The 18,241-nt window shown below is 57.6% G+C and overlaps 1 protein-coding gene across 2 annotated transcripts; it reads left to right on the forward strand.

The window, feature by feature from the left end:
• The first annotated feature begins 313 nt into the window (after positions 1-313).
• Positions 314-17,546, forward strand: LOC100933518 (solute carrier family 22 member 8). 2 transcript variants are annotated; one of them, XM_031941901.1, is made up of 11 exons: positions 314-620; positions 821-1,418; positions 5,865-5,968; positions 6,324-6,478; positions 7,054-7,222; positions 9,165-9,288; positions 11,562-11,677; positions 12,304-12,518; positions 14,791-14,899; positions 15,777-15,980; positions 16,450-17,546. In XM_031941901.1, the coding sequence occupies exons 2-11, from the start codon at positions 1,077-1,079 to the stop codon at positions 16,523-16,525; spliced, it is 1,614 nt and encodes a 537-aa protein (XP_031797761.1). In that variant the 5' UTR covers positions 314-620; positions 821-1,076; the 3' UTR covers positions 16,526-17,546. The 2 variants fall into 2 exon arrangements, with proteins under 2 accessions (XP_031797761.1, XP_012408519.2); XM_012553065.2 differs by having other exon boundaries at positions 1,025-1,418.
• The last annotated feature ends 695 nt before the right edge of the window (positions 17,547-18,241 follow it).

Genomic DNA, 18,241 nt, shown 5'->3' on the forward strand with positions numbered 1-18,241 from the left:
TGGGGGGGGGGGGGGGTGTCGTGCTTGAGTCCGCTTCTCCTTCAGCATGAATGACTTGGGGAGATCCGGGACCTTGTCCCCTTTCCCCCCTCCCTGGGTCTCGGCCAGGTCCCCTCCCAGCTCCCCTTGTGCTCCGGCCCAGCGGCCTCCGAGATTTCTTCCAGGCTAAGTCCTGCCAGCATGGGACCAGAAGCAGGGGGGGGACCCGATGTCCTCAGGCCCCCTCCCCCCACCCCAGCTGCCACTTCTCCCCAGCTGACCCCTCCCACTGCCCCAGGCCCCTGGAGGGGCTCAGTCTCCCCTGCGCCTCCGGCCAAGCTGCACCGGGACCTGGCGAGGCCGCGGACGCCCCGGGCCCTGGATGCTGCTGCTGGGGACCCTCTGCTGAGGCTGCACTTTGGGCTCTGCTGGGCCCCAGGTCCCGCCGCCCCTTCTTTCCTGTTTGTGTTAATCCCTCTAAACAAAGTCAAACATTAGCCCAGGGAGCAGATTAAGCCTTATATAAACCCTCCTGGGGGGCAGACAAACACTTTGTTCCCGAAAGAGGCAGAGGAGGGAGCGCGGCCGCCTGCCCAGCCCGGAGCCCAGAGGAGCGGCCCGAGAATCTCGGGGCGCCCCAGGTGAGGAGAGCCCGCGCCCCTGCCCCCACCCCGCCCTGCCCCCGGGGGCCGCAGAGCACGTTCCGTGCCAGGCGCGGTCCCCCCTCCCCGGCACTTAGAGGGACGCGCCGGACGCCGGGATGCCCGGACGCCGGGACGCCGGGACGCCGGAGCCAGAGCCGGGAGAGAGCACTGACCAGCAGCCCCCCCTCTCGTTTCAGGCAGGGGAAACTGAGGCACGGAAGGGCGAGCAGACGATGCCCGCAGAGCCGCTCTGAGCTGCTCCCGGAGAGGCCCCCCCCAGCCCTGCCCCCGCAGCCTCCGCATCCCAGCGCAAGCGGCCCCGCCGGCCTCGCCCCCGCGTCCCAGGGAGGGGCCGGGCCTCCCCCGTGAGCCCTTCCCAGCCTCGCCCCTCACCCCCCCAGGTCCCCCCGGCGGCCCCCAGGAAGCCCCCGGCATCCTCCGCGCGCTGGCACCATGAGCTTCTCGGAGATCCTGGACCGGGTGGGCAGCCTGGGCCCCTTCCAGGTGCTGCACGTGCTCCTGCTCTCGCTGCCCGTGCTCTTCATGGCCAGCCACAACCTGCTGCAGATCTTCACGGCCGCCACGCCGGCGCATCACTGCGTGCCGGCGCCCAACGCCTCCTCCCCGGCGCTGCCCCTCGGGCCCCACGGGGCGCCCGACCGCTGCCGCAGGTACAGCCCCGTCCCGGGCCCCGGGAACGCCACCCTCCCCAACGGCACCTGGGGCCCCACCGAGCCCTGCCTGGACGGCTGGGTCTACGACAGGACTCTCTTCGCCTCCACCATCGTGACCGAGGTAAGGGGGCTCGGGGGCTCGGCCCGGCCGCCCTGGGCAGCGGGGCCGGGACTCAGCCCATTTCGCAGATCGGAAAACTGAGGCTCCGATGGTTGAACCGGGAAGTGGCTGAGATGGGATTCTAGCCTAGGGCTTCCTGAATGGTTCCTAGGGGGAACCATTAATTCTCCCAGTTCCCCTGGGAGGGAAATGAATCTAGAAAAGGACTTGGCTTACAACCAGTGAGAGGGGCAGTGTCAGCTCTGTTTTACAGGTGGGGAAACTGAGGCTCCAAGGTTAGTCGGCCGATCCAGCCACAGTCACAGAGCTGAAAGTCAGTTTTCCAATCAGGATCTTAAAAGCGCTAACTTTCCTCTCGATTCAGACTAGTCTGGGAGTCTAAGTTGACAAGACTTGAATCTCTGTGAGCTCTTTCCACTACAGATCCCAAGTTCTCCCTTGGCTCTCGGGGCCCCAGGCTCAAGCTCAGGGGAATGAAAGATTTCTGGGAATCTGGGCATCCTAGCCCGGGCTTTCCAGCTCAGAAATCCTTTTCTCTTCTGTGTACTCTGGCCCGGCTCTCCTGGCTCTCCCTGCTCTCCCTGGCTCTCCCTGCTCTCCCCGGCTGTCCCGGCTCTCCTGGCTCCCCCCTTCTCTGCTGCTTCTTGCCATCATCCCTCTAATCTGATCAGGTGATTTGGAGCAGGAAGCGCTCTCACGTGAGTGATCAGCCAAAGCCTGCCTCTGGTCCCAAGGGTGACCATAAGCGAGGTCCCTTCCATTCTTTGGGCCTCGGTTTCCCTTTCTGTAAAATGGGAGGGTTGCCCTGGATGATCTCCGAAGTTCCTTCCAGTTCCAGGTCTGTGAACTCTCAAGCCCGGCTGTCTGGGGGCTCCCCAAGCCCCCCAATAAGATCGGGGTGGAACAAGGTTGCCCACTAGCCCCATTACTATTCCATATGTGCCAGAAATGTTCGTTTTAGCAATAAGGGAAGAAAAAGAGGCTGGAGGAAGTAGGGCCGGTGAGGAGACAGCCAAGCTTATCCCTCCCAGGGGCCTCCAGTCCAGCACGCAGGCGGGCAGCCCACCGCATGATCTCCAGGAGGGAAATGACACAAAGGAAAGGTCCAGGCAGCGACCCGGCCCCTCTCGGCCCCCAAACTCTCCTGTCCCTGGAGGGTCCCGGCCTCCCCGAGGCAAGCCCCCAGCCCTCCCAAGGCCACGGCTTCCCCTCTGGGCAGAAGCCCACCACCTGACCACCAGGCTCCCTTCCAGGCCTAAGAGGTCCCTCTCCCCCCTGTCCAGCTCTGTCCCGGGGCCTGGACTCCCCTCTGGGCCCAGGGAGCTGAGCTCCCTTCCCCGATCCTCTGGCGGCCTCAGCCCTGCCTGCGGCTCTGCTCTTCCAGCTCCCCCAGCCTAGGTAGGCCCCAAGCCCCTTCCCCCTAGGATCAGCTGACAGACTCTTATCATTTTTCAGCAAGAACTTAGGGGGAAAAACAAGAAAAAGCCAAGGACGGGGCTAGAGCTCACAAGCTCACCCCCTGCAGCTGGCAGGGACCGAGGGGCCGCTGAGCTCAGGCCTCGGGACTCTGGGGCCTTGATGCCGCCCTCCCCCAGCTGCTGCCACTCGTGCCGAGGCCCAGGCCCAGCTCCCGTCCTGACCCTTCTGCCAAAACTCACCTTGGGGGCCGCAGGATCTGGGCTGGAGCGGATGGGAATCCCCTCAGTTTATAAAAGGGGAAACTGAGGCCCAAGGAGGGGAGGTCACATGGGCTACGGCTCACGGCAGAGACAGAATTCAGACCGGGGTCTCCTCACACCAGAACCCACAAGACACTGACCTTGGAGGTCGGTGATTGGAGCCCCTTCTCTGCTCCTTCCTGGAGAGGGGAGGCCATGCCCCTCATGGAGCCTGGGACCCCTCCCCCCCAGGGCTGGTGTGGCGGGGTGGGGGGGTGGGGAGTTGGTAAAACATCCTAGAAAAATGGGAGGCTGGGGGGAAGGGGGGAGGGTCCAGATCCCTTTTACCTCTGACTCAATGGAGGGAGCATCCCAATGAAGTGCTCCAGGGAGTACTGTGACCCTCCCCCCACCTGGTGGCTATCAGTCTTAGAGAACAGCCTGGCTCCTGAGAAGGTCAGAATCTTGCCCTCAGTGGGTCAGAAGTCGCTCCCCATTTAAATACCAACTCCACAGCAGGGGGTGTTTTATTCTTCGGCACCTAACTTTGGTACACAGAAGGTGCTTAATAAATGCTTGTTGGTTGATCCCGACCAAAGAGCAAGGCTGCTGTGTAATAGAGATAAGCTCGATGTGGGCAGGAAGAGTTTTTGCAGATCCCAGTGTGAAGCCGGCACGTAATAGGTGCAGGAGAAATGCTTTTACCCCAGCTTCCCCACCAGGAAGCCACTGCTGAAAAGTCACACGACTCTACGGCCCGGGTGCTGTGTGATCCTCGCCAAGTCCCTTCCCCTCTCTGAGCCTCACCCCCCCCCCCATTTATACAGTGGCAGCTTGGAGATCCGTTCCATGTCAAATATTCTGCCTCCCCCTGGCCCTGGGAACCCCAAGGAGGGAGAAGGCAGCGGGCTTCCCTCGGAAGTCGGGACCTGAAGATACAAGGATCAATGTGGTCCGCTTATGGTTCAGGCCTAATGAGGTAGCGCCTCTCCTCAAGAACTTCAGTGGCTCCCTATGACTCCCAGGACAAACTGCAAACCATTTGGGCTTTTAAAGTCCTTCTTAATCAAATTGTACACGAAATCCCTCCTCCTCGCTTCCTATATTGCACATGATGTCCTCCTCTCCTACATTACCCATGATGCCCTCTCCCTCTCCCCTATATTGCACATAACTCCCCCCTCCCACCCAATATATTTTGTCCAGCCCAGCCCCCTTGCAGGTTCTATCCCATCCCAGAGCCTACAGACCCACTGTTCTCCCTGCCTGAAGTGCCCTCCCTCCCCTGAGCCTTTTGCAGTTTCTCAGCTCAGGCGCCCTTTCTCCCAGCAGCCTTTCCTGCAGGAGCCGCCAACTGGCGGGCTTCCCCCTCCTCAGAGAATCTCATGGTCACCTTGTTCTGCCCCCAGAACAGTTTTAAAAGGCAGGAGCTAGATTCTACTTTTCTTTTTTTCTTTTTCCCTGAAGCCATTGGGATTAAGTGACTTGCCCAAGGTCACACAGCCAGGAAGTGGTAAGTGTCTGAGATCAGATTTGAACTCAAGCCCTCCTGACTGTAGGGCTGGTGCTCTATCCCCTGCACCGCCTGGCTGCCCCGATTTCATTTTTCTTTGTATCGTATAGCCCAGCCTAGTGCCCTGCACATAGTAGGCACTTAATAAATGTTGGTTGAATTTAACCGAGTAGCTATTTCTCAGTAACAGTATATTGGAGTGGGGCTATGGCTACCACATCTTTGAGACCAAAAATGACCCAGGGCATCGTCAGAGACTCTGGGTATTCTGGGTCCCGAGTTCTATTGAACTGGAGATTTCAGAAATGAGAGGAAGGAGAGAAGAAAGGGTCCAGAGTTGGGCCGGACCAACCGGCAGGCCCTCCTGAAGCTCCTCCTTGGGCTCTGGATTTTAGTTGAACTCGATTGAATGTGCACTTATTAAAAGCCAACTGAATGTAAAATATTTAGTATATTGAGTATGAAGACTCTGTCATGGCTGCAAGGGACACAACGTCAAAAAAGTGAAGGCCCACAGGCCCACCCCCCAGGACCTTACCTTCCCAGACGTCTGTTGGTATATTGGATAGAGCAGTGGTCAGAGCAGCTGGATGACCTTAGGAAGTCATTAAACTGAGCCTCAGTTTCCCCACTTGTAAAATGGGGATAATAATAGCACCTTCATAGTTGTCAGAAAACTCTGGTGAGTTAATTAATATTCATAAGTCACTTGGCCCTAGATACATGTTAACCATTATTATCATTTAAATATTTATATTGGGGAAGAGGCCAATTCTCCCCAGATTTCTCTCTGGTCCCTCATTCAGAAAAGGTGCCAGGCAGCCAGCCACCGTACCAGCCACTGTGCTAACTACTGGGGCCAAAGGAAGGCCAGGCCAGGGTTCCTGCCTCAGGGAGTCCCCGGCTTACGGGACAGGCCCCAGGGAGCCGTGCGCTTACAAGCTGTCTGGAGGAAGAATTGTGCTCCGAGGGGGCAAGGAAAGACCCCCCACAGAAGGGAGGTTTCAGCTGACTCTTGAAGGAAGCTCAGGAAAGAGCTTCCCTGGCCCCGGGAGGGTGTCCTGCTCAGGGGGTATCCGGCCATTCGTGGGGGAGGATGGAGAAATCGAGGCACAGCCAGGACCGAGGAGCAGGCAGGATGGTAGAGGGGAGCCCGGTGGCCCCATCCCCGTCTTCCCCCCTTCGTCTCACTCTGCATTAGCACAGAGAGGTCCCTCAGGGCCTGGGAGGGGCCCCTGGGACTAATCTGGGTGGTCTGCGATCTCTGTCCTGCAGTGGGATCTGGTGTGCGACCTGCGGCAGCTGAAGGAGATGGCCCAGTCCTTGTACATGGCTGGCATCCTGATTGGAGGAATTGTGTTCGGGAGCTTGTCAGACAGGTGAGCCCCGCAGGTCTTGGGTCCGCCTTCCCACCCACCCCCACAAGGAGGGGCCCCCTGTAAGCCAGAAGCCTTCCCGTCCCTCCCTTTGACCCCACAAAGGCCTGGCCGGGTGAGCTCCCAGGGGCCCCTGGGTACAGGACAATCAGGGTGGGTTGCTGGGCCTGGTACCCTGTGATGCTGGAGCCAATCAGAAGAAGTGGCAGACGATCCCTCCCTCATTAACCCAGAGTCTACTAGCAGACAACAATGAGCTGTGGGTGACGTCCCTGGAGGGAGACATCCTCCCTCCGTCTCTGGGATGGAGCCTCGCTCTGGGGACGGCCTCCCTTTGACCTTCTGCCTCCCTGCGCAGGTTTGGCCGGAAGCCCATCCTGACCCTGTCCTACCTGCTGCTGGCCGTCAGCGGCACCTGCTCGGCCTTCTCGCCCAACCTCCTGACCTATGCCATCTTCCGCTTCTTGACTGGCTGTAGCCTCTCGGGCATCACGCTCAGCACCGTGATCTTGTGTGAGTGCCCCCCCATTTCTTTAGCCAAGGCCCCAAGGGGAGAATGTAAGACACCAAGCTGAGCCACTGGGGCCCCAGAAGCCCCCTCATTTTCTAGCAAAGGCCCGTGGAGGTTAAACTTCACAGCCATGGTCACACTGTATGATGGGGTGCCAGAGGTGGGTTTTTGACCCAGCCCCAACCCCCCAAAAGCCGGCCCTCTTTCCCCTTTGCCACCATGATTCCCCAGAATCCCCAGCTTCTCACCACCCATGTGGGCCGTGGCCATCTCATGCCCTCTGCTTGTAAAAGAAGGGGGGTGGGCTTCAAGAAGGAGTTTCAGTCCGTGGCCTCACCTTGCTGGGTCTGGTTCTCTGTACAAAAAGGAGACTGGATTAAAAGTTAGCTAGAACCCCCTGTTCTAAATCCTGAGGTTCCAGAACCCAGAAATGGGTTCTATGGGGAACGCAGCCCCTTCCCCTTCCAGGGATCTTTCCCAAGCCCGCCATCCGTGCCAGTCCCAGGCAGGCAGTGCAGGGGAGCATGGGCGGCAGGAGTGGCGCCCCGTGCCCATGTGCTCCCCCATTCATCCCCAGGCGTCGAGTGGGTGCCGACCCATGTCCGGGCCATCCAGTCGACATTCACCGGCTACTGCTACACTTTTGGCCAGTTCATCCTCCCCGGCCTGGCATACAGCGTCACCGAGTGGCGCTGGCTGCAGTTCATCGTGTCTACCCCGTTCTACATCTTCTTCCTTTCCTCCTGGTATGTGCCCCAAGGACCCTCTCTCCCCCCTCCAAGCATCTCCCCTCACACCCCCTACACCGTCTGCTTCCAAGGGACCCAGAGTCCACGCCACCGCTGAAGCTCCTCTCATTGGCAGTATCTTAGAGGAGCTCCCGCCTCTACCTCCAGACCCCTAAACCCCCTTTCTCACCTTTTCCCCTTCTCATCTGTTTGGACTGGATGCTTGTGTGTCTTAGGATGTTGGCTCAACCCGACCAGGGACACCCAGAAGTCCTACCTCAGGAAGTCAGGCATGGGATAACTCCCTTAAGGACTGCCCATTTTCCCAGAGCTCCCTGGTACCATGTGGAGCCATGTTTGGGCCCCGGGTGCTAGAGAGTCATTCTCTCTGGAGCATCCCAACAAGGCTGCTGCTCCTCCTGGCTTTCCTGAGTCTCGGGGCCTTGATGGGTCAAAAGGTCCCCACCCCTCCATCCCCTCCCCCAGCGGGGCAGGACAGGCGGTCAGGGAAGGAAGGAGGCCTGGCCTTCCTGTCTCCTTGACAACTGTTGGGTCTCTAACGAGAATGGAGTCGGGGGACCCAGGAGGAGGCAGAGAAGAGAATTCTGGGCTCCGGGGGCCTGGCCACGGGCCGCACCATTTGGCCTCCGGATGGAAGGGACCATTTCGGATCCGTGGGGATGGAGGCGATGATGAGCAGGATGGTGGCGGGCCCGGCCCCTCCATCCTCCCACACCCAAGGGGGTTTGGACTCTGGCGATCCTGGACACATTCCCTCCCTGAGCCTGTAGAATAGGCTGAATCATGCCGGGACGCCCCACCCACAGGACAAGCATTCCCTTAGAGACTGTGCAAGATCCCGGAGCTGTTCTTGTCTGTGCTGCTACTCCTTAATCTTGAAGGAAAATTAATTGGGCCTCCGGGAGGAACTGGGGAAAAGCCAGGGCAGCTGAGCAGGGCGGTTGCCATGGTGGCCACGGCTGCGGCAGGAAGCTTAGGCCAGGACGGGGGGCCCCGGGCCCCTAAGCCCACGTTCCACCCCTGGGCTGCCCAATCGGCCAAGAACCCCCAGGCCTGGGGAGTTTCGCAGCCTCTGGGCAAAGCCCCTAAGAGGAGCCCCCATGTGTGAGTCTGTGAGCACGCTGGTCCCCTCCCCAGGGCAGGAAGGGGCTTAGAGCCAGCCAGCTCTGACCGTGGCCCGCAGCCGGTGGCTTCCCAACGCCCTGAGAGGCCGGGACTGGGGATGCTCTCCCCTCGGGCAGGCGAGGTCCTCGGGGTCAGGGGCTAAGTGACATGACTCCAAGGGTCACAAGCGGGAGTCACATCCAGGTTCCTCCAAGTACGAGGGTCTGAGACTCCCGAGCCAGCGGGGACTGTCCCACACAGGGAAAGACGGCTCCTCCACTTCCCACAAGCGGGGTGGCCCCCTGGCTAAGCTGCAGCCAGGGAGGTGCCCCCCGGTCCACCCTACCCCCATGCGGGTCTGAAGCCAGGAACTGGGCCCTCTCTCAGGGAGAGGGAGGACACTCCCAGGAGGCTGAGCAGAGCCAGCCCCCCCCCCAGGCCCTTCCCACTCCCACCTGCCTGGCATACCAGCCGATCCACAGCCCCCAGGAGTCCAGGAAAACATGGCCCCTGGCCCAGAGGTTGCTTTTGGAAGGGGAAGAATGGGAAGGTGGCGTATGGGGGCACAGAGCAGCGGGAAGGGGGAGCTGGGCCAAGGGCAGAGGGCATAAGAAAGCCGGGGCAGAACAGCTCAGGTTTCCTAGCCTGCCCCTCCCCTTAGGCAGAAGGCCAGGCCTGCTTGGGAGCCAGGAGATCTTCCAGTCCAACCCCACCCCCCCATTTTACAGATAAGGAAACTGAGGTCCAAAGAGGGAAAGGCCCCCACACAAGTCTGTGCTAGTCGGGATTAGAACCCGGTCTCCTGGTTCCCAGAACAATGCTCTTTCCCACCCAGGTGGGTGGCTGAGTCTGTGCGGTGGCTGGTCCTGTCCGGGAAGTCCTCAAGGGCCCTGAAGGAGCTCCGGAGGGTAGCGGCCTTCAACGGCAGGAAGGAGGACGGCGACAAGCTCAGCCTGGAGGTAGAGGGGGACAGGCCCCAGGACTGGGAGTGGAGGGGAGCACTCAGGAGCTGATGATGGAGGGGAGCATTTGGGGATGGAAAGGGGCAGTCGGGGAAGGGGTTCTAGGCTGGGAGATCTGGGGGAACATCAAGGATTTCCCTCTTCAGAAGAGACCCCTCCGATTCCCTCCAGGAATATTCACCCCTAACTCAGTCGCAGTGCTCAGCAGGAAAGTTAATGCAGCCCCGGAGCTGGCACAAAGGCCGGGCTGTTTAAGATCAGAGGGCGGTGGCTCACTTCCCCTGCCTAAATCCCAAGTGTGACAAGGATCAGCCTGGGGTGACCCCACTCAAGTGGGCCCTGCCACCCTTAGGCCCTACAAGGGTCCGGGATGGGGGAGGTAGAGGAATGACCCAAGGCCTTTATGTGAGCCAGAGACTGGGGCCTCGGGAACTTTGAGGAGTAGGAGAGAGCTGTGACCCCGCTCGGAAGGCAGGGAGGCGTCTTTGGCCGCCACGAATGCTCCCTAAGCCCCTTCTGTGTATGGAACGCAGTCCTGGGTCTGGGGGAGATCCGGAACACAGATAAGCCCGGCCCTTCCCAACTTCCAGGGTCACGAACCCAGATAACTCTCCAGTGCTGAGGCTCCATGGGAAGCGGATTGGGAAAGTGCAAAGTGCAGAGTGCTCTCCAGTGCCCCCAGTCCCACCAATCCCTAACCCAGAAGCCCCTCAGAGTTAACGCAGGGTTAGCCCTCCTTGGCAAGGGGTCGGCTGGTTGGTCCCCTGTGAGGGGAAGGGAGGGGAGACCCATGACCCACAGGGAACCAACCCTCCCTCAACAAAGCTCTGATCATTAGGAAGCTTTTCTAAATTGAAAGGGAAGATTTGAGGGAATTGAGGAAGCCTTCCTGGAAAAAGGGACATTTAGCTCAGCATTGAAGGCCTGGGGAGAAAAGGGAGCCCTAGAGAGCGGAAGGGACAGAGGCCTGGAGGGGGAAAGCAGAGGACTGGCATCTTCTGGAAGGGAGAGGGAAGGATTGGGGCTGGATCCCTGGAGGAAGGACAGATCCGGCGACGGATCCGGGGAAACAGAGCAGAGAACGATCCTCAGAGCCCATCCCTGCGCTCATTTCCCTATGACCTCTGGGTTGGGAGAGGGAGCTCCCGGACCATGGGAGCAGGGACCCGCACAGGTACTAGGCTGCAGAGATAGAGCCACCAGCCCTCAGGGGTCCTGGGAGAGCCCAGCTCCCTCAAAGGCTGATCCCTGCTCATTCTGGAAGGACACGGGTCCCGTCTGGCCCACAGCCCCCTTCCCTGTGATGGCTCCTCCGCCCAAGGTGAGGGAGAACTGGGCAAGGATTCAGAATGGAGGTCACCGGCATCCCCTGGTTTCTAAGCACTGGGATGGAGCCCTAATCCTCCTCCTCCTCCCCTCCCTGCCCTCTTCCCCACATCTCTCCCTCCCCTTGGCACTCCTCTTTCTCCTTCTTGTCCTTTGTCCCCGTCATCCTCCTCGCCATTACCTCTAGGCTTCCCACGTTGATGCTATCGGAGGCTTGGGGCTTGCCACGAGCTCCCCAGGCCTTCAAACCCTCAGGCAGATCAGAACAATCCTTGGGAATACACGGCCTGGCCGTCTCGCTCTAAAGGTCAGGGGGAGTCCAAGCTTCCATTATTTACCCACCATTACCTCAGGTCTCTCAAGGACGATGAGTTTGAGCCCAGTCCAAGCAAGGCCCTTTCAGAGAGTTATTCAAGCCATCCCAGGAGCTTCCCTGCCCTTCAGGAGAGGAGGTTACCCCTGAGCGTCGGGGTCACTTCTAGGAAATGGGAATGATTGTGGTGCTGGGCAGAGAGGGACTTTATGCACTTGGGGATCCTGTGCCCTGTGGTGCTGGTGGGTGCCCATTGGAAGGGTACCTAGTCACAGCAGCTCCCAGGGGGCTAGAAAATGTAATGAGGATAGGCTTTCAGAGACAGAGATAGAGACAGAGACAGACAGAGAGAAAAAAGAGAGACAGAGACAGACAGAGAGAAGAGAGAGACAAACAGAGAGAAAAAAGAAAAAAGAGAAACAGACAGAAAAAAAGAAAAAAGAGAGATAGAGACAGACAGGGAGAAAAAAGAGAGACAGAGACAGAAAGAGAGAAAAAAGAAAAAAGAGAGACAGAGATAGACAGATGGTCCCTCTGGGACAGAGAAGAGGGAAGGAATCCACTCCCCCCAGACTGCTCCCGGTAGCCCACCACCATCACTAAGCAGGACCTGGGCTTTCTCTGCCACCAGGAACTGAAACTCAACCTCCACAAGGAGATCTCCTTGGGGAAAACTTCCTACAGCGTGATGAACCTCTTCCAGAATCCCATCCTGCGCCGGATATCTTGCTGCATCTGTATCATTTGGTGAGCTGGGGAGGGGTGGCCAGAGACAGACCCCAGCTGCTCCACCATTAGCCCTGCACGCCTCCAGGGCCCATCAAAATCCCCGAGGGACTCACATGGAATCCATCTGGCTCGTGCCCCCACTTAGGGCACCCATAGGGACATCTGGATCGGTCTGTTCGTCTCTCCCCAGAAGCTTCCCCTGCAAGGATCCAGCAGGCCATGACCCCCTCCCCCCCGATGTAATGGCCCTTCCCTCGGGAGTTACACGGCCCCTACCACCAGGACCCTGGCAAAGGTCCAGGCCCTGCTTCCTTTTTCATTCCCACGCTTCCCTGTTACCCCATTTTTGATCCCTGGAAGGTCAAGGTCCAGTTCCCTGTTCCTCGGGCACCAGGGTCTGCTACCACACTCTCTAGGGCTAACGGGTGGCGGGGGCCGGGCAACGCCCCTTTCCCATGTGCTCTTGTGGCCATGTTAATGATCAAAGCCTCCGTTCACAAAGCCCTGCCATCCCCAGCCCGGTGCGGGACACGAGGCAGACCGGGAACCTGATTGAATCCGCTCCTCCCGTTGTTGCACATTGGGAGCCCGCGGGCTCCGGGGATTCCCACTGGGCGCTCTGGCAGCCTGGATCTCCCCCCCAGGTTCGCCACAGGATTCGCCTACTACAGCCTGGCCATGGGCGTGGAGGACTTCGGAGTCAACATCTACATGCTCCAGATCATCTTCGGCGGCGTCGACGTCCCGGCCAAGTTCATCTCTGTCCTGTGCCTGAGCTACGTGGGCCGCCGGATCACCCAGGGCACTTGCCTCCTGCTGGCGGGCACTGCCATCCTTGCCAACATCTTCGTGCCCTCAGGTGAGGAGGCCGACGGACTCCCCGGGCTCAGGCCATGTGGGCCGCGGGACAGGGAGGCAGAGACCTTGGGGATTAGTCATTTATCCCAGTCACAAGGCGAGGATCAGCACCTGGGCCTCGGACTTTGACCACCGTCCCACATGGCCTCTTGGGAGCCTCCGGCCCCGACAAGCCCAGATAGCTCTACCAGCCCCTCTGTAAGTCAGATTCTGGGGGCAAAGGCTCACGGCCACCACCACTGGCAGACCTGATGCCGGCGAAGGGAGACCAGGGAAGGGCAAAGCAGAACTCACTGGTCATCTCGGCCTCAACCGGCCCCAGAGCAAAAGGCACAGCCTATCCCAAGCCTCTGTACCCCCCGGTGCCCAGATGCCCCCTGAGTCTGACCCAGGGCCGATATTGGACAGGGAGGGCTCCAGGGTGGATGAAGGTGTACGGCCACAGCTGCGGGCACAGGAATAATGACATGTTCTGTACGTGGGTCTCATTGTGGTGGGGGGGGGGGGTGAACCCAGTCCCAGAACTCCTTCCACGAGGATGGACAAGCAAGTGAGCGGTAGCTTAGAGCTCCTTGTCTGGGGCCCCGAGATGGCAACTTTCAGAGGACAGCTCGGACAGCTCAGGGGTACCATCACGCTCTCCTGCTTCCAAGGGCGGCCCTCTTCTCATTAAGCTTCCCCTCGTTTAGAACAATTAATAATAACAGTGGACAGCCAGGTCACACTTTAACACTCTCAAGACGCTCGGCTCGCGCTCTCCCATCTGGGGCTCTTGATAACCCAGTGGGGGGTTCTGGGCCACGCAGACACAAGCTTAGAGAGATGCTGGGATTCGCCCAAGGACACCCTGCTGGCCTGTGTCCGGGGCAGGGTCAGAATCCAAGTCTCTCCCGCCTCACTGCGGCACGGCAGTTGTCAGCCTGGCTCAGCTTCCAAGGGACAGAGCCCCGGGATTCTGAACCTGTTTGGGCTCTGCTCAGAGCTTCTGCTCTGTCCCCTAAGGGAAAGCAAATACACAGAGCAAGAAAGACAGGCCCTGCCTGTCCTCCGGGAGCTTCCATTCTGATGGAGGAAAACAAGTAAAAGAAACAGGGGAGAAGGGGGCAAAGAGACTGAGGCTGAGGGAGCCCAGAGGGAAGCCACGAGAGGAATGAGACCCGGTGAGTGCAGGGGCAGGTGGGGGAGGAGTCCAGGACACACTTGGACTTCTTCCTTTTTAACAGAACCACCAGCCAGGGAGATCACAGGAACGCTGTGATAGATAGATGGATGGACGGATGGATAGATGGACGGACGGACGGATGGATGGATGGATGGATAGATAGATGATGGATGGATAAATAGATAATATAATGAGTGGATGGATAGATGATATAATACATAGATAGATAGATAGATAGATGATATAATAGATGGATGGACAGATGGATAGATAGATGATAGATGGATGAATAAATAGGTAATGTAATAGATGGATGATGGATAGATGATATAATAAATAGATGAATAGATAGATGGATGGCTAGGTAGATGATAGGATAAATAGATGATCGGTGATAGGTGATTGTTAGATAATAGATGATAGACAGATACGTGATAGATAAGTGGTAGATAGATAATAGATAATTGATAGAAAATAAATTGATGAAAAATAGATAAGTAGTAGATGGATAATAGATGACAGATAACAGGTGATAGATGATGGATAGGTGGTAGATAGAAAGAAAGAGAGAGATGATGGGTGGATCCCTCTCCCCTGCAAGGATCCAGCATGCCGTGCTTTTGGATAGGTTTGTTGGATAGGTAGACAGGCAGGCGGACAAACTGTTTAGAGGCAGCTAAGTGGCAAGGTAGCGATCTTCCCTCTGGTCCTTTGTCTTCCTCAGTTTCCTCACCTGTAAAATGAGGATAATAGAAGGACTATCTCCCAGGTTTTTGTAAGGAACCACCCAGGAGAGCATCTACAAAGCAGTTTTCTTATAAATGCCAAGCAAAGAGCATAAGATTTGGGGACCTGGGAAAAGGGGGAAAGGTTCGAAGCTGCCAAAGGGCAGGAACAGGAGGCAGTTGTGGGAAGAGCTTCCGGCCGCATGATTGAGCTCCCAACTTCATTTGAATCTAGAACATGGTCTGAGTCACAAGCTTAGAACCTGGAAGCAGCCTAGGTCTAGAATGTCCTGGAAGTCCAAACTAACACCACGGCCCGGCCCCCAGCATGCCCGCCTCTTCCCTGAGCCCCCTGAATTTCAGACATCACCACGTTCTGCCCCCAGACATGTCAGTAATGAGGACCAGCCTCGCTGTCTTTGGGAAGGGCTGTCTTTCCAGCTCCTATAACTGTCTCTTCTTGTACACCAGCGAGCTGTATCCCACAGTCATCCGGTAAGGACCAGGGCCCTGGGCCACAGAGAGGGGCAGTCTGAGCTCCCAAACTCACTCCCTTTCTACCTCGATCCCCACGGCCCCCTCCCACTACCAACTTTCTGCTCCTTCAGCCCCTTCCCAGGTCCCTACCATGTCACCTTCTGAGGCGGGAGGAGCTTAGAGCAGCCTTGGGGACTGAGCCTCTGAATGCCCTTCTTCCTTTTGGGGAAATGAAAAGGGATTCTCTACTATCACCCCCACGCCCCCCAGGCATTAGAATCTTTCCCCTGCCCAGATAATTCACTATCTCCCCCAAAAGGCACTGAATTCACAAATGTGGACCGGGCAGAGTGTAAGAGAGGAGAGCATTGCTATTGTCTCTCTTTGTCTATCTGTCCATCTACCTATCTGTTTATCTCTCTATCTGTCCGTCTATCTATCTACCTCTCTATCCATCTATCTATCTATCCCTCTGCCTGTTTGTCTGTCTATCTACCTCTCTATCTGTCTGTCTCTCTGTCTGTCTGTCTATCTACCTCTCTATCCCTCTGTCTGTCTATCTACCTCTCTATCTGTCTGTCTCTCTGTCTGTCTGTCTATCTACCTCTCTATCCCTCTGTCTATCTGTCTATCTATCTGTCTGTCTATCTGTCTGGCTATCTATCCCTTTGTCTGCCTATCTGTCTGTCTGTCTATCTATTTACCTCTCTGTCTGTCTATCTGCCTGTCTGTCTGCCTGTCTGTCTATCTATCTACCTCTCTATCCATCTGTCTGTCTATCTATCTGTCTATCTATCCCTCTGTCTACCTCTCTATCTGTCTGTCTATCTATCTACCTCTCTATCCATCTGTCTGTCTGTCTGTCTGCCTGTCTGTCTGTCTATCCATCCTTCAGCCAAAGAGGAATGGGCCTGGGCAACCTGTGCACCCGTGTGGGCAGCATGATAGCCCCCCTGGTGAAGATCACAGGAGAGGTGCTGCCTTTCATCCCAGCCGTCATCTACGGGGTCATCCCCATCCTGGGGGGTGTTGCTGCCTTCTTCTTGCCAGAGACCCTCAACACGGCCCTTCCAGAGACGATTGAGGATCTGCAAAGACGGTCAGCCCGTGCCCCCTGCAGCCCCCGACTTCCAGGGGGTCCCTCCTCAGTGCCCCTGTCTCAGATGGGGGGAGAGACTAAGAACCCATGGTCTGGCAGAGCAGATTCACTTCCCAGGGAGGCTGGTGGCTGGTTCCCGGGCTCCGTCTCTGGTTGAGGCTGAGGGTGGGGAGCAGGAGCAGTTTCTTCTGCCAAAGGGAGGCCTGGGAGCCAGATCCAGTTAGGACGTACTTGCACTCCCACCCCTGAGACAGAATCCCCCCCCCCATGTCCCCTCAAACGCCAACAGAACCTCCAAGCATCTGACTCCTGCCCAAGCACTGATGGCCTTGGGATGGGGGTAGGATGGGAACAGAAATGACATGGGGGTTCGGCCCAGGGCCCGTGTCCCCCTTAATGAGGGAAACCTTAGGGAGAGACTGAGAGGGGGTCTGAACGTATGCTTTCTACCCTTTTCCCACATTCTCAGGAAAAAGTCAAATGAAGAGACAGAGGTTCAGAATGTTCCTCTGCAATCCTGCGAATCTGAAAAGGGAACCAGCTGAGAGAAGGGCGATTGCCAGTCACCTGCTGAGAGGCCCCCTTTCCCTGTCCTCACCAAGGACTATACTCGACCCCTGGACCCCAGCCGTGACCCTGGCTTCTTAAGGAGATGGAGCTTCTCTCCCCCAGCATGGGCGTGGCCTGACCTCTGCCACCGCTCCATCCCATCCTCCCCCTCGGCCCTTTGGACAGAGCCCTTCTGGGCCTCCGAGTACCCAGAACCCCCAGGGGCTGGACAAAGGGAGGCAGGAATTCTCTGCCTTTATAGGAGTCTCTCGGATCCTCTGTGTCTGTCCCCACGTACGAGTCTCCTCCCCTCGGCCCCACATGAGTCGAGGGGACCTCAGAGAGGGACCCTGGCGTCGCCTACAGGAGCGAGCCTGGAGCCGAGGACCTCGTCTGAACTTTGCGTTGGCCGTGGGACAGATCAGGTCCCAGTTTCTTAGTCTGTCAAATGAAGAGGCTCGAATACATGAGCTCTCCTCTAGCTCTAAATCTGTGACCCTGTGTGACCTCCCCCCCCGCCCCCCATGGATGAGGAAAAGGTTGAGAGTGACAAAGTGAGCGCCCTCAACTAAACCGGGATTCAAACCCAAGCCCTGTCTCTAAGTCCCTGCCCCGCCCTGCCGGCTCCCTGTGTCCGGCTGCCAGAGGGGCCCGGCCTCCAGCTGCTCGTCCCCCGACTCCCAACCCTGAGCCTTGGCCTGGCTGGTCTTTCGGGAGCCCAGCTCAGACAACTCTCCCAGGCCGCTGCCTTCCCCAGGGCCCCAGCCCCAGTGCCCCCTCCCAGGCCTCGGCAGCAGCACCAGGCCCTGTCCTTTCCCTGGGGTCCCTTCCTTCCCCAGAGCATTAAAGGTTTACTGATGACAGGGACCCGGGGGTGGGGTCTGACCATGTGGATATACTGGAAGGAGTGTGTGTGAGAGAGAGACAGAGACAGAGAGAGAGACAGAGAGAGAGACAGACAGAGACAGAGAGAGAGAGAGACAGAGACAGAGAGAGAGAGAGACAGAGACAGAGAGACACAAAGAGACAGACACAGAGACAGAAAAACAGACAAATAGAATGAGAGCGAGACAGAAACAGAAAGAGGCAGAGAGAGACAGAAAGAGACAGAGAAAGACAGAGACAGAATAAGAGACAGAGAGAGACAGCGAGAAAGAAAAAGAGGCTGAGAGACACAGAGACAGAGAAAGACAGACAGAAACAGAAAGAGGCAGAGAGAGGCAAAGAGAGACAGACACAGACACAGAAAGAGGCAGAGACTTTTCTCAGTTTTCTCATCTGTCTCTTTGTGACACTAGGACAGAGACAGAAAGAGGCAGAGCAACAGAGTAAGAGACAGGGAGGATGAGAGAGAAGACAGAGAGAAAAAGAGAGAGAGGGATGGATGGATCTAGAACAGTCCCCAGGCAAGCAAGAAGCTCCCTGGCTCCCTCTCTGCCAAAGAAGGACCCCAGGTTGAAGAATTTCTCAGGTGCCCCAGGGAACGGGGGATTCTTGTGCAAAGGGCAGCCCTTAGGGGGCCAGCGGTCCCAGATTTTTAAAAGCTGCATCAGTGAGCAGACAGCCATGTTCCGTGAGCAGCAGAGGACCCGAAGCCCGAGCTGACATGAGCAGAATTTTAGCGTTCTTCTCCAATAAACATCCCAACTCATTCCACTTGAGTCGTATCATTGCGAAAGAATCCGAACCAAAGAACGGCAAAGCCGGGATCC

Source organism: Sarcophilus harrisii, chromosome 6 (genome assembly GCF_902635505.1).
Source record: "Sarcophilus harrisii chromosome 6, mSarHar1.11, whole genome shotgun sequence".
NCBI lineage: Eukaryota > Metazoa > Chordata > Mammalia > Dasyuromorphia > Dasyuridae > Sarcophilus > Sarcophilus harrisii.

Bases quoted from the DNA above. Each gene is read 5' to 3' on its own strand.
- LOC100933518 (XM_031941901.1), top strand. From the start codon at position 1,077: ATGAGCTTCTCGGAGATCCTGGACCGGGTGGGCAGCCTGGGCCCCTTC. The intron at 1,419-5,864 runs GTAAGGGGGCTC...TCTGTCCTGCAG, and splicing joins CCTCCACCATCGTGACCGAG to TGGGATCTGGTGTGCGACCT. The intron at 14,900-15,776 runs GTAAGGACCAGG...TCCATCCTTCAG, and splicing joins CTGTATCCCACAGTCATCCG to CCAAAGAGGAATGGGCCTGG.